A 17,044-nucleotide genomic window follows, 5' to 3' on the forward strand; every position below is an offset into this window, starting at 1 on the left:
TATTCTGTATATCTATGAGTGCTTGAAATAATTAAAATTTGAGCCCCAGTTTCCTTGCTTCCTAGACATTTCACTCATACTGCTATTATTAGCATTAATTAAACACCTAAACTAACCCTTACCCACCCCCAAATGTGCTGCAGTGAGTACATTTAAATGTAAGATTCAATTGAAAATGGAAATAACAGTTTCCCATAGTTCTGAACTTCTGGTGTAAGAGCAATCATTCACCTGTATTCTATGTCAGAGAACATCTTTCTTTCAAGTAATTATATGTTCTACTTAGCAGCAAAGAAGTGTGTGTAGGGAGGGGTTGTTTTGGGGAGGCCTGAATGAACAGTGACTGGAACAGACTCCCTTCCTTTAAGCTGTAGTGAATGTGCTTCAGGCCACCTGAACAAAGGACAAAACCAATGCCTGAATGATAAATCAGATGAGAGAGATCAGTACAAGGAGTAAAGCAGAGGAGAACAGCACTTCTGTAAAGGGGGTAACCAGGAATTCTATTTATTAAAGGTCAAGATGCCTTCAAGCTAAGTTTAACCCTTGGTAGCTCCAGGGTTTTCTTGGCAGCATTATTATTGTCTTCTGCTGGGATCATTTTCCACTTCCCGGTCCCTATTGATTACTCAGGTTTAGTTCAGCAAACATCTTTTGGTTGTTCACAGGTGGGTGAGGGCCTTGCTGTTAGCAAACCAGGCAGAAGAAACTCAGAGGATGAATTTTTCATGTATAAAAGCGAGAAACATCTGCTTGTTCTGGTGTGAATGTCTTACAGGATTATTACCATAATGTTTGAAATGAACTTTACTTGAAGAAGAACATCTCGCATTTATTGTTCCCTGTTTTCTAAGTGCCTAAAATGGCAAAGAGATGCTAAACCAAACTGTTTCAACCAAGTTGATAATTTTGCATTAAATCAGGCGGTGTGGTCCTATGACTGAAGCAAATGGAACATATAATGAACATTTTAATAAATGTGGTCAGTTGGTTTTACCAACCTGGCAGAGCTGAATGCCACAGCACAAACCGTAGCCTCAAAACTCAGTATGCTATTATAGCAAAGCTAGAATTCCAAAACTGCAGTGAAGTAAGATGATCTAAATTTGTACTTACTGTGCAATGGCTTGTTTTAAAAGGAAAGAAAGTTGTGGGGGGAGGGGACTTAAAATATTTGGAAGTAGTTAGAAATTGGAAATACAGGTAGCCCTCCACTTACAACCACAACTGAGCCCAAAATTTTTGTTGCTAATGAGATCATTGTTAAGTGAACTTTGCCCCATTTTATGACCTTTCTTGCCATAGTTGTTAAGTGAATCACTATAGTTGTGAAGTTAGTAACATGATTGTTAAGTGAATCTGGCTTCCCCATTGACTTTGTCAGGAAGTTGCAAAAGGTGATCGCATGATCCTAAAAACTGGTCATAAATACCAACCAGTTGCCAAGCATCTGAGTTTTGATCATGGGTCCATGGGGATGCTGCAACGATCGTAAGTGTGAAAATTGGTCCTAAGCCACCTTTTTCAGTGCTGTTGTAACTTTGAACGGTCATGAAATAAATGGATGTAAGTCGAGGACTGTCTGTATTACATACAATCTGATGACCAAAATGCATTGGAGGAAAGGACACAGAAAGGTAATGAAAAAATGTCCAGTGTTAAATTAATATAAGAACAAGAAGCCAGGTGGTGATATATATATATATATATATATATATATATATATATATATATATATATATATATATATATATATATATATATATATATATATATATATATATATATATATATATATATATATATATATATATATATTCTTTTCTTCTAGGTAGGAGCTGAATAGAACAAGACAAATATTCTTGAAAAAGAAAAAGAGGGAATGAATATTTACATAGAAATGAAAAGTCAACAAATAGCTATGAGAGCAAATAAAAGTAAACAGACTGTAATCTGATCTTAGTCAAATATTTGCAAGAAATTTGTCATTTTTATGAGTTCAAACTATGAGCTCATTTCAAATTATCAGTGTTCACAATAACAATACAAGGGGAGGGGAGGGGAACCCATGGTAAAAGGACATCACACTTTGATCCTGATTCTAACACTGGATCACATAAATTATTTGGTAGTACTGTGAAGTGACACACAGATGCAATAGCTGAGTGAGTAATGCTACATTCATATGATCTATCTTTGGTGATACAGAGTTTAGAATAATCTGCAATTTAGTCTGTGGTTAGTATTGCTTATAGCTGTACATATATAATAAAGTTGGAAGGGATCTTGGAGGTCGTCTAGTCCAACCCCCTGCTCAGGCAGGAAACCCTATAACATTTTGGACAAATGGCTGTCCAGTCTCTTCTTAAAAACTGTTGGAGCATTCACAGCTTCTGGAGGCAGGTTGTTCCACTGGTTAATTGTTCTAACTGTCAGGAGGTTTCTCCTTAGTTCTTTCCAGTCTGTTTCTGGAAACAGGGAAAAGTGTAGTTGCAGGTTTCATTTTTAAAGTCTCAACTTTAGAGACATTTTACCATTTTCAGAGTGAATCTGAATCCGATTTTCTGAATAAATCTTTCACTATTGATTCCTTAGTCACAGAAAGGTTTTATTTGAGATGATCTCATAGGCTCTCTGATGCTTCTGTTTTCTAAGAAGATTTAACTTTCTCTTTCTCCCTCTGTATTGTATTATATTTGCTTTATATTCTCGCAACTACTTACACACTACAATTAGATTTCAAGGTTTTATGATTTTGTCCGTTAAATACCAATTATCTTTTATTGTAAGTTGTCCTGAGAATTTCTGAATGGGTCTCATATAAATGTTGCTAACAAATGTTTCTCTGTTGAATGTTCAAATCATTTCCTTTGTCCCTTAGATGCTATTTAAGAAAGTGCTGGTTTTGATTGGCATTGTATATGTTTTAATTAGGAGATTGCTTTCTTAGAACTAAAACAATGACATTAAGTAAATAAATAAATAAATAAGTACTTTTATCTTGCAGTATACTCTAAATTTTCTCCTGTCTCATTTACTTTGTTGCATTTTTTAAATATTACACACTGTGGAAAAGAAATCTGGTTCCTTTCATTTGAAAAGTGTTATTTTCTATCCAATGTCTTTCTACCCAATCCTGCTGAATTAAATCCTGATATATATATATATATATATATATATATATATATATATATATATATATATATATATATATATATATATATATATATATATATATATATATATATATATATATATATATATATATATAAACTGTTGCAATGACCATTAGATATGGAAGACTTTTTCATACGAAGTACTGTTACATTTACTCTGATGGCTCTGGAGAATTGTAGCAAGACCAAAAAGTTATTAATCATAAACCAACAGTTAGGATTATTGGTTTTTCTTTTAATATTTTGAAATATAATTCCAGTAATATTTTCAACTCATTTTGCATCTTACATTGCTACAATGTTTCCAGACTGTAAAAATACTACTGGGAGATACAAGATTAAATATTATGTGAACCAATTTCTCCCCTTCTCTCCAGATATCTTTGGAGGAATTTTACAGAAATGTCTTGGAAATGTACTGTATATAGAATGGAGAAAGTCTTACTGACTGAATTCGTTCCTCAGAATGAACATCATTGCATAAAACCATATTCCAGTTAATTTTCACCCAGTTGCCTTTTTATTAACTAGTCAGTTAATAAACATTACTTATACATAATGTAACTTTCGGTAAGAGGTACCACATACATGTAATAATTATATAGATCAGCAGTGTTTGCAAATTGAGGGCATTTTGGAATCAATTTCATTATAATAAAATGACTTTATTAGGAAAAATATTTGGCTGGATATCTTATCTATTGCTATACCTAGCAAGTCAAAGTGCCTGGCCAACCTCCAAATTTAGAAGCTTTACAGACCCACATTTGGTTAATATTGGACATGAAGAAATCCTGTGTGTCATCCTGAATACCTAAAACATCTAGAAAGTATGGCAAACTGCTTTACTGTTGTTGCTAGAAAATCCACATGTTTTCTTCCATGTAGTAAGCAGAAATAGCTTTGTTCGGCAATGCTTTTTAAAGAAAAATAAATAAATGGCTGACTATAAATTGGTTCTTCAATTTTTTTAAAAAAAGAAAAGTATAACCTTCAAACAAGGACCAAAAAAGTTAAGATTATAAGACTTAAACATATACTGACAGTATTATCTTGATCAATTGGAAGGAACAAATTAGTGTGAAACATAGTGTAAAACAGTCATTGGACAAGACTCCTTTAATAAATCAAATTTTAATGAATAATAGGCTTGCTGCTTTATTTTGCAAGTAAAGTAAAAAGAGAGATTAGGAATCTCTAGTCAGCTAGTTTACTAAGAAAGAAAGGGACATAAATGTATTTATAATTGTATATATTTCACACTTTTTGACAATTTGACATAAACAGTTGCACATCATAACCAGTAAACAGCAATGTGACTCCATACTGGGACTTTGCGCAAGGCACTTCTTTCTGAGCACCTCTGTTAAGACCGTTTTGCTTTAGACACTTCAGGCTGAATGACATGAAATGTTTTGTCTCACTAATACTTTTATTACTGTATCATGAATTGTCCCACTGGTCAAAGAAGACAAATGGGGAGAAATATCACAAAATATCATTAATGGGATATTTGTGCAATGCAACCTATGTGAGAGATAAACAGTAAAGTTATCATTTACTGTGTACTCTTAACAGATATGTTCCCAGAAATCATGTGTATATTTCAGTCCTGCCAAGAAAAAATATCACTGAATGGGATCTTACTGAATTAGATAAAGGAGATGAAGGGATGTCCTCCTCCTCCTCCCTTTCCTCCTCCTCTTCCTCCTCCTAATATATTATAATTGAAAACAGAAAAAAAGTAGAGGGGTATAACACGGAATTCCCAAGCACACATGCAAGAAATATAAGTCAGGAGCCCAGGATGGGAGGGAGGATTAGATACCTCATTACCAAAGCAGCAAGCAAAAGAGCAAGGCGTGAAGGAAATCACACAAGAGTCATGCATGATTTAATCCTTTAGATTCCCGGAGAATTCTTCCTTAGTCAGTGAAGGTGAGAACAATGTTGCTGTTTATCCATAGCTCAGTATACTATTGCAGCCTGAGGGATAGAAGCTCTCAACCTTGTCCTTTCTGCCACTGAAAGCGAAAACTATCCAGTTGCAATCACGTTTTCAGCACCACGGACAGCAATTTACCAACCTGAGCGGCAAGAATGGAGCTCGCCGATCCTGCAGTTAAACCTTGGATTCCAGGCATCTAGAAAGGAAGGGATTCTACCCCTTTTATGATAAAAGTAAGCGATTCTTTGAGAGCTGGGCATGTTTGGTAAAGAGCTGGGGGTGTCCTGTGTTTTGTTGCCTCTAAATGTATTGTTGTATTCAAGTTGGGACTTCTGCTTTTGTTTTAAATCTCGTTCATAATTGTGCCAAGGGGAAGGAGCATGTTTTCCTTCATACAGAAGCCTTCTAAAAAGAATACGTTTTATTTCCCTAGGAGACTGGTGCTCTCTTTGTCTGAAATGAATGAAGCCACGCTAACTTTGTGTGGATGGGATGAAACAGAATTGTGTGTTATCTATATGCCGGAAATAAAGCCAAAAGTAATTTGACACTTTTTTTGTGATGTCTGGAAGTTTCCATGTTTCTTCTATGTGGCTTTTTACTTTTAAAATAAAATGATGTGAGGTGCATTGGCTAAAGAGAGGAAGTACATTTATATCCTTAGCCATATTTTGCCAGCAATATTCTTGTACTGGTTTTTTTCCTCAAATATAAAAAAAGATCATTGCTAGCTAGCTACATTAGCTTACCTGGTAAAAAGCAGAAAATGATTTACAGAACTATCTAATCTTTATTTTGAATGTTTGGAATATGTAGAGTCTGCTGAAACGTCAAAATTGTGCTGCCACCTACTGGAGAAGTGATTTTTTTAGCATTTCTGTGTATGTGTGTATGTGTTGTGCATGTGTGTGTTTGTGTCTGTGTGTGTCTGGGGGGGCATATGCACGTGAGATATATATAATTCCCTGTAAACCGCCCTGAGTCCTCAGGGAATAGGGCGGTATATAAATATAACTAAATAAATAAACTAAATAAAAATAATATACCATATAAATAACATATTTTAAGCCAAGACAGTGATTTTTCAGGGACAATACTTATGTAGATCTCAATCTGAAGAATTTCAGTTTTACTTGTATTAATATTATGGTTTAAAACTTGCTTAGTTTGAAAAGGAAAGGAGATTTTGTTTTTGCATTAACTTTCATGTTAAATTCCTCCTGAAACACCAAGAATTTCACAACCCTTTAAATTTTCAACAAGTAGTCATATAACAAGTACTTTTATGTTATGCTTAGAAAACTATGCATTTAGATTTTTTTTTTATTCTGGGTTTTTCATTACATAACAGTGAGAAAATGTGGGATGAATGGAATTCAGAATGAAAATGTAATTAAAATAAATTCTTCCTGAAAATCCTTTATAAAGTCTTATTTTTGAATGCAATTTGTTTATTAAAACAAAAATTGGCGACAGATTCCAGTTGACTTTAAATAAAACAAATGACAGTTTGAAAGGTTTATGACAATGTATATAGAGTTAATTTGAAGTAATTATTCAAGTGTCATTTACTTACTGCTTTTGAATGGATGTGATAATATGGAATAAAGACCTACTGATACTTCTATTGATTTCAGAAGGATATGAAGTATATTCTTGAAAATTGATAAACAGTAAAAAAATGGAAATTATGAAAGTTAAAAAAAGACAATTGATTCCTGGTAATACCATGACTATAATCACTTATTACTGTTATATTACTGTAAGTACTTAGTATAATCAGATTCTATCCTCTATCCTGTATCCTCATTTGTCTGGAGCCAGTTACTCTGAGTTCAATGGGACCTCTATCTGAATAAGTTTTAAATATTAGAAGGATTAAGTTATAAATTATATTGACATAAATCAGAAGTGGAACATAAAAGTAATGACTAAATAGTAGCTGACAGACTCATCAGTAGTTTTAAAGTTCACATGAATCCTCATATAATTTGTGAACATTATATCTTTTTGGAAGGCAGACATCATGAAATATTAGAGCTGGAAAAGAAAAAAAAGAGGATTAAAGGGTTCATAAAGCTATAAGTCCACTTATCCTAAGTGTCTATACTGCTGCTCATTCAAGAACTTTTCTTTCTTTCTTTCTTTCTTTCTTTCTTTCTTTCTTTCTTTCTTTCTTTCTTTCTTTCTTTCTTCCTTCCTTCCTTCCTTCCTTCCTTCCTTCCTTCCTTTCTTTTTTTCTTTCCTTTCTTTCTGCATGTAAAGGGACTACTTTGATGTTTAGTCTGATTCCTTGGAAAATCTTGGTTTCATGTGAAATCTAAACAATGAATACAGTTAGCATAATGTGCAACTTTTACATTGGAAGGAATGATAGAGGACTTTTTGGTGTACATTTTTTAAGCCAAATACTAATACTTTCAGTATCTACTTAATTTGAACTAGCAAATTGGTGTGTTCCAGGTTCCATTGATTAAACAAACCTATTGGTTCCCTGGAAGCATGCCTTCTCTGTAGCAGCTTTTGCCCTCTTGAACGAGATTTCCTCATGAAATTTGGATGGCCTACTGTATTCTGAAGGTCCTTAAAGACCTGTCTCTTTCTCCTTTGGGGAGAATGATTGATGACCCTTTCTTCCCTTCTGTTCCCTTCTGGGTTTATTTCTTAACCATTGTTGTTCTTTAGTCTTCAACTCTTTTTATGGATTTTTTTCTATTGTTCTTTGTTTATAACTGTTTTCATCATAGTAAGCTGCCCAGAATCATCGGGAATCAGATGGCATATGTGTTTCATAAATTCCTACTATTAATACAAGATTCAACATATTGCGCTGCTCCCATCAAAAATAGTTTTAATATGAAATGAGTCTTTCACTAATTCTTCTATCTTTTATGAACAATAAGTTTTATTTTCAAAATTAAGGTTTATTTTATTTGAACAGAGTAAGTCAAGTTTGCATACTTCTATTATAATAGGAAGAGAGGAAAAGTTCACTTAAAATAATATAGTTCAAGGTTGACTCAGCCTTCCATCCTTCTGAGGTAGGTGAAATGAGGACCCAGAGTGTTGGGGGCAATAAGCTGACTTTGTAAAAAAAATGCCGCTGGGGGGGGCGAAAGCCCTAATAAGCAGGCATATACATAGAATGAAGGCTATTGCTAAGCACATTGATTTGTGCTTCTTAGATTGTAAGCCACCCTGAGTCTTTGGAGAAGGGCAGAATATAAATGGGATTTTAAAAAAAGGCAAAGTATTTTGAATTTTAACAAAACTTTCTGTAAGAATGGAATGCAATTCAGCATTAAGAATTTATCTAATTAAGCAGGAATTTTCGGATGTTGACAAGTCCACATAGCAAAATTCATTGCATTGTATAATTCTATAACATAGTTGGACTTACAAACTACTATAATAATAAGGAGATTGGTATCCAAACAGTAAAGATTAAGATGGTTACAACAACAGCCGTAATGATAACACAACATGCATGCATTTTTCAAGCAAAACATGTTTAATGTCTACAAGTAGCACTTGTAAGCATTATTGGTAAGCTTGCTGGACTCAGTGAAAAAAATTAAATTCAGTATTGATATACAGTAAGTGAAATATTTTAGTGCTGTGTAAGAGAAAGTCGGGTCATTGGCAAGTTAAAAAAAACCTGTTTTATGCTGATGAATATATTAATGTGTGGGAGGAATATTAAAGAATTAGTAATATGTGGTTTTATGAGTTACTTTTGTTCTCTTTCCTTTTAATCCTCATATGTATGCATTGAACTTAATTGCACTTTTCATAGTTATTGCAAATTTTGGTGGAAAGAAAATAAAAAAAAATGTTTGGCCAAGTGCAATCCTGTAATTAGTATGCTGCCTAGTAGTGGTTGTGATTGAAACATAATTTGATTCCTTCCAACATAATTCTTTTTTTTTAAAGGATTTAATTTCTCAAAAATGCATGTGGATAAATCATAAATCAATGCTTATATTATTTATTTTTATTGATTTTTCACATTTTTGAACAGAGATGGATATTGGATGGTGTACAGCCAAGTGCCAGCTTTAAATCTAGAAAAAAGAATGTATTCATTTAAATATATTTTTAAAGCATAGTATATTAAATCTGGAAAGGGATGGAACTATAACAAGATAATCTGATACACATGTTTTTGATATATACTCTTAATCACATCACTGAGGTAAAAAAGTAAAAATGTGATTCTGGGTACAACCTTTGCATTTTGCCTTCTTTAATCTCCCCCCCCCTTCCCATTTTTGTTAATGGAAACATATGATCTCATTTTGGATATATATTTATTATTTTATTCTCTAGTCAATGTTAAAAGTGCTAAACAGGAAATAGATAAACAGATTTTTTTTCATTCCACTATAACATGGGCCCTCAAACTCTTCCACTCATTTACCTCTTCATGAAGTTTCTGATTGCTCATTGACTTCAAATATTCATTATATGAAAATAATTGAATAAATACTACTTTACCTAATAGTGCTACAAATTATAATAACAACATCAACATCAACCATCCTGGATGGACAGTTAGATAGATAAATGATAGATAATGATAGGCAGGCAGACAGACAGAAGTCAGACAGACAGAAAGAGAGAAGAGAGACAGACAGAGAGACAGACAGACAGAGAGACAAACATACTATCTGACACCAAAACATTTTTGGGTAATTCACAATATTAAACCAATACAATTAAAAATGTAGTACAGAATAAATAACCAAGATGGCGTCTAACCAATCCATATGGAACATATACAAAATCTCATCTCTCCATATTTATTTATTTATTTATTTATTTATTTATTTATTTATTTATTTATTGAATTTATATACCGCCCTATTCCCAAAGGACTCAAGGCGGTTCACAGGGCAAGTTAAAAACAATACAAAAGAGAGAATAAAATTAAATTAAATTAATACAGCCCACAATTAAGATAACATTAAAAATTAAAATTTAAAATTAATTAAATTTAATTCAATTTAATTTAATTAATATAATTAATATAATTTAAAATCCCTCAGTCCAGGCCAGACAATTCAAACAACCAGGTTTTTAAGTCCCGGCGAAACGAGCGAAGGTCGGGGGCATACTCTGTCTCTCACATACATATATATTGTAAACATATGGTATGCTTGTATGTAATTTCTGGAAATATGAGCATGCATGCATGTATGCATACCAGAGAAATGAAATTTGGTAATGTGATATACATTCAGTGAAAAAAAAACTTCATATAATTACAGAATATCAAGGCCAAAGAAATGCATGGTTTTTACTAGATTTGTACTAAAAGGATATTAGAGGTCTGCAAAAATTTTCTACTGGAATTGTTTTTTTTTACATTCTTATATCATATAAAATGCATTTTTATATTATTCCCATTTGTTGTAGTGATGTCTTGGATCAAAATGGGAAATGTTCTCAGCTTCTTATTCTCTTGGTAGGTACTGACGTCCTTTGGGTTTGGTTTAGACAACATTCACACCAAAGTCAATTGATGGTTGATTGATGGTTTTATCTCCACATATGGGACAATGGTGATTCATATGTATTATATGATCACATATTTTGATTTTCAGGAGGAATCCTGCCAAAGGTATCTATATCATCTGATTCCTTTAACAACAAAACACAACAAAAAGCAGGACTGACAAGCTAACTCTTAATCAAAATACTGTTCTCCAATGTCACCAAATGTCAACACGTTATTCCCAGAAAAGCACCCTTTCTTAAATGCTTGCCTAACGAGATTGATCACTAGCAGTCTTCATAGAATATGCAAATACAGAGTAATTTAAATGCAAAGCATCATTAAACAAAAATGTTAAGATAGGTGCAATCAAGGCTCATAATTAGACTTTAAGAAGAATGCATCAGTTTCACTGTCTGTACATGGGATTAATTTCCAAAGCAGAGAAGAATGGCAACATAAAGATCTGCTGTTACTGACTGGTAATAAGTTTTACTATCCCTGCAGAGATAGCTAAATATTATTCTTGGAATTATTTAAAGTTGAGAAAAATATTTTCTATTGAAGATTTATTGCTGTGGGGTAGGAATAAGAACAAAATTCTTGGTTAAGTTAGGGTAAGGCCATTTAGCTGAAATTAATGTGTAAATATTCAGTTTCTATGACCATTGCACTTTATTTTCTGTACCATTTTCTCTTTGATGTAATTTAATATTCAAATATTTAAATTCAATATCAAAATATTGAATTTAATCATTAAATATTTGGTTTCATTTTCTATGATACTTTATTCTTTTGTTTTCTTTTACTATTGAAGTATAAGCATTTTGTTTATACCAATCCCTAAGAATTATTTTTCCTTAATATTTGCTCTTTTAATAATTTCAATCTCCCAAGGCTATGGATGACCAGAAAGGGCTGGTCTTTGGCATCCCCAAATTTGTAAATTTTGGATTATATGCTTAAATGTTAGAAATGTAAAGATGCACAGTAGAGAACTTAACCTGTAAAAATTGGTATATAATAAAGTTGCTATGTAGACTTCTGCATAAAGTGGGTATCTATAAGTATTAAGCTATTCTATCACAAGAATTTTGAACCAGTATCCAAGACATCAATATTGAAGACATCAACTGGTACATCTTAGTTACTATGCTACCCTGTCTATTAGATGCATCCTGTATTGTAGAGTGTGCACTGAATGGACTAATTTTCCTTAATGACTCTTCCAAGCATATGATGATTTTTTTTACAGGAGTTTGCATACTTCTGCTGTCATTATTTATATAAAAGCTCTTATTGTATTCATTTTTTCACTCAATGGAAAAGCACCGTGGTATCTGTTCCATTTCAGTCCATCCAAAAGTAAATAAGCCACTAATATGTTTCCCTACATCAGTTGACGAGTAATATAACTTTATTACGAAATGCATTTACCATGAATAAATATTTGGATTTTTCGTGTGTGTGTTTAGTAAATGTTTTGTTAATGTTTTAAAATATGGTCAAAAGATAAGGGAATGAAATTAAGTACAATTAAAGAATGTCAATGGAATCAATTCTGAATTCTATGAAATATACTCCCAAATAGAATAGAATAGAGCTGGAAGGGACCTTGGAGGTCTTCTAGTCCAGCCCCCTGCTCAAGCAGGAGAACCTATACCATCTCAGACAAGTAATTGTCTAGCCTCTTAATCATACATGATAAGAGATTGTAAAACCGGTGATAATTTTGGACAATTGGACAACTAGCCAATGCTTTTGTTCTTTCCTTTTTTTGATCCCAGAGTATCAAAGGAAACAATAAATTTGTTTCTTAGAAGTGAAGGACAAGTAAAATTGCCAAAAGAAAACAATTGTTTATGAACCAGCCTTTTAGTCTCAATTATTATGCTTGTTATTCGAATACTGCCAAGAGAAGACTCTGTCAGCTTTTGAGAAGCTCTGATTTTGGCCAATATCCAAGGCATTCTATAATATTCTACAACATTTCCATGATTTTCATTAATGGTATGCAGGTCTTGAAATTTGTGTTTTAAAAATAGCATTAGACAAAAGGGGGAAAATATACAGTATATATTTGAAAAGGCTTTAATTGCTCACATTCATGAAGAAGCATGCAAGCATCTGTATTAATATCATTAAAGTGGTAAAACCTGACCTCTCATTTTTCAAAGGTTTTCTTCATCTGCAGAAAAGAGTTTCTGCATTTCAGTCTTATTCTCAGGTGATTTAACTTTTGCTTGCTTGTTTGTTTGTCAGGGGATTTGTTTTAGGTTACATTGTGTATGATTTTATTGGTTTCATTTTGCAAAATTAATAGCCCTCTGCAGTCTTCATAAACTCTGGGTAGAGTACAGTAAAGTCCAAAGGATGTATTAAAAACCTAGAAATCATAGAAAAAGAATGATTCACATAACTAAAAGCCAAATGCCCATTGGGGTCTATCTGTCTATCATTATCATCATCATCATCATCATCATCATCATCATCATCATCATCAATCTATTATCTATCTATCTATCTATCTATCTATCTATCTATCTATCTATCTATCTCTCTATCTATCTATCATCTATCTATCTATCATCTCAAATTAATATACTGCCAAACTCCTGAGTATTTTATATTTGCAAAATACTGCTGGCTGCTCTAATTAATGCTGATTTGTTTATTTTTTTCATTTATACATCTTTGTCACTTTGCTTTGGTTTGGTGGTCCGTGTTTTCCAAAGTTAAAGCATGCTTTTCATGGAATTAATTCAGATCATCTCTTAGGATTTAAATAAGGCATGAGACACCAGAGATCACTGGAGAAATTATTTACTCTGGATGTTGTACTTCGATCTACCCTTTGGGCAACATAGTTCAGTTACTTTTTCTTTCTTTGGTCAAGAAATGGAAAGCAATTTTTCTTCCCTCAGACTGAGAATTGGAAACATACTGTCATGCATGTGTAGGAAGGTGTGTGTATTCAGTTGCTGAACAAGCATTTCTATTGATTAGAAGCACTGTTGAATTTGATGGTGAGGGTAAATATCATAACCTCACAACTTGAGTAGACAATAATTTGATCATTCAACAGCAGCAACAGCAAAAAAAATTCATTGATTAAAGTGATATGAAACTTTGGAGTTCCTCTGAATTCTTTATCAAACATTTATATTTACACTACATTTTTGTGTATGTTTATGTGTATGTCATGTTGTCATCTTTGTTTTTAAAAGGAAGCATGACATTTCTGCAGAGAAAATATGTTCAGATTTAGGAATCCATAACTCAGATTAATGACTTCAAAGAGACATTAAAATTATTTTACGTTTTCAGTTTTCCAGCAATATTTTTAAACTTACTAAAACTACTCAATTTCTTGTAAGGGATGCAACATTGTGTGTAGATTTCAAGACCTCACTCAAAATTCAAACCCGATTTTGCTTTCATGATCTCTCACCTTTATAGTTCTGACTGTGTAATTAGGAGTTATACAATATTAAACATAAACAATGAAGTGTAATTTTTTTGAAGATGTTATAAAACAAAAACAAAATCTAGTGGAAGAAATCACAGCCAGATATCATTAAAATTATCATATCATTTAGAATCATTCACTTGTAGCCTTTGGCCTGACTGTTATCACCATTGTTCCATTGGCCTCTTCATCCTAAACTCAGATGTACAGTACTCTAGTACAATATTGGCACATTTGACTTTATATATACCATTCAGCTTTAATGTATGATTTTGGCTTATTGTGTCATGTCATCCTGCTTTTTTGCAATTTGAAAATATGCTAAGCCATGCTCTCCTGAGGAAGATCATGTGAGGTCTTGGAGGTGTCTCATCTCCTTGGATTATTCCTTTAAAGAAGGCTACTTATTGAACTTTTAACTTAGAAATGAGAGACCATTATGTATTCAAAGAACAATTACTTACTTTGAAACTGCTTGGTTTGGAACAGAACGTACAAAAGGAGATCTCATAAAAAATACAGGTGGCTGGGTTTTATGACTTACCAGTTTTATTTTTATTTTTAGTGGTTTTATTTATGTTTATATTAATTAACGGTATTCTCTTTATTCTCAACTTTAGCTAGCATTTGATTCTAGCTGAAAATTATAATAGGTATACTGGAATCATGCAGATTTCTCTAAAGCATGCTCTGTTTGAATGTTTCTGTGTAAGAGGGCTAATCTAGTCAAGCAGCTATTCATTTCAATTAAACAGTTAATTCCTTCAAACACTCTTTAACAGAATGTGGAAAATCTATGGATTTAATATTTGGCAGATCAAATTATTATAAAGAATCTCTGTCTTACTATGTTCCATTATTTCCATCCAGGCTTGAACACCTCATCCCACAAACATGCATCGGCGACACACCATCCGGGAGAAAGGGAGGAGGCAGGCCATCCGAGGCCCAGCCTATATGTTCAATGAGAAAGGCACCAATTTGACATCTGAGGAAGAACATTTCTTGGACTCGGCAGAATATGGCAACATCCCAGTGGTACGGAAAATGCTAGAGGAATCCAAAACCTTGAATTTCAATTGTGTTGATTACATGGGACAAAATGCCCTGCAATTGGCAGTTGGCAATGAACATCTGGAGGTCACTGAACTTCTTCTAAAGAAAGACAATTTAGCAAGGGTTGGAGATGCCCTCTTGTTAGCCATCAGTAAAGGATATGTACGGATTGTGGAAGCAATATTGAACCATCCAGCCTTTGCTCAAGGGCAGCGTCTAACTCTAAGCCCACTCGAGCAAGAATTACGAGACGATGATTTTTATGCTTATGATGAAGATGGAACACGCTTTTCCCATGATGTTACCCCTATTATACTTGCTGCTCATTGCCAAGAATATGAAATTGTTCATATATTGCTCCTGAAAGGGGCACGGATAGAAAGACCTCATGACTACTTCTGTAAATGCAATGAATGCAATGAGAAGCAAAGAAAAGATTCATTCAGTCATTCTCGATCAAGAATGAATGCCTACAAAGGATTAGCAAGTGCGGCTTATTTGTCTCTATCTAGTGAAGACCCTGTTCTTACTGCTTTGGAGTTAAGCAATGAGCTGGCAAGACTAGCCAACATTGAGACAGAATTCAAGGTAATGTAGAAAACTTCTATACTTATAACTTTATTTTGTCTAATTGCATTTAGACTAAACTATATGTTAAGTATAAGCATGCAAATATTATGTCTAGGTTTCTTTTTTCAAATGGCAGCCATGGGGGAAAGAATATCAGGACTGAGACCAAGGTGAATAGGTGGAAAATATACTGTACCTATTTTTTGATATGCGGCAACTCTTCTGAAATTGATGTACAAAGTTTCCATTCAGCTTCGGAGGAGGAAGCTACTGTTGATGACAATGGACTTTCACACTTTCTGAAACCAACAGAAGTTTTGGAAGGGAAGTCTATCAGCCTGCAGCATGAACAAAAAATATATTAGGTTTTCTTACTTGCATTCTTTAGTTGTGACCTTGACTTGAGCCAGCCATCTGAAAATATACATGCGATATGTTCTTCCTTTAAGGAAAAAAGTCTGTATAAAATAACTCAGTAACAGGAAATCTGATTTCAACCTTGTCTTCTGCTACATCTTTATGCTGAGAAAATTTTTTCCACTTGACAGGTTGGCAGAACATAATATTTTGAGATTTTTCAATTGTAAAAAGATACATATTTTACAGACTATTGCTGTGAAAAATCACTGAGGCTGCCTGTATTTTATGAAAAAGTAACGAGTGAAAGAGAGACTGAAAGGTTCATTTTTTAAAACTTTTTAAAGCCTTAGTTTAATGTTTAGTCACTATCATCCAGCCTTAAAATGACTTAAGGCAAGATTATCAAAAGAAAGACAATGATAACATTAACAATTTACTAACAAATAACAAATACAATAGTAACAACGATAACAGTTTTACTTGACAGATTGCAAGTATTGGAATTAAAGCATGAATTAATGTGATTGTTACCTTAGTTTTGGGTATTCTTTGATATTATTGGTTTTTAGGTCCCCAATTCATTTTGCTTTTGGATTGTGAGAATTGCATCTTGCCCATTGCTTCTGTTTATTGTGTACATTTTTCTTTGTGCTATTTGGAGCCAGGTACCATTCTGATGCTAGTGAAATGTGTTTCATAGACCCTAGAAGCGAGAGATGTCACACTTACTTAATGTCTAAATACAACTTACATGTCTTCAACTTGGTGGTTGGATGGAGAGGATACCTTACCAAGACAATGATATTTTGTTGTTGGTGTCCTGGGGTTCAGATTACAACCTCAGCTTGTGGTTTAGCCACATCAGTAGCCACATGCTTTAAATATGTTCAGAGGGGCTTAAATTCATGCTTTCCTAAGGTTCAATTACCTCAGGCCTAAACCCTAAAATAGAAATGAAAAGAAATATA

At 33.2% G+C, this 17,044-nt stretch overlaps 1 protein-coding gene across 2 annotated transcripts in view; it reads left to right on the forward strand.

Moving 5' to 3' along the window:
- Positions 1-14,984: 14,984 nt before the first annotated feature.
- TRPC7 (transient receptor potential cation channel subfamily C member 7) overlaps positions 14,985-17,044 on the forward strand; it is a gene marked incomplete at both ends in the record, with an annotated part of 187,772 nt that continues 185,712 nt past the window's right edge. For both annotated transcript variants that reach the window (XM_083351734.1, XM_083351735.1), the window contains one exon: positions 14,985-15,734. In XM_083351734.1, coding sequence (XP_083207860.1) covers positions 14,985-15,734 — 750 coding nt within the window. The remainder of the gene's footprint in view (positions 15,735-17,044) is intronic.

This window comes from Vipera ursinii, assembly GCF_947247035.1.
Source record: "Vipera ursinii genome assembly, chromosome: 2".
Lineage (NCBI taxonomy): Eukaryota > Metazoa > Chordata > Lepidosauria > Squamata > Viperidae > Vipera > Vipera ursinii.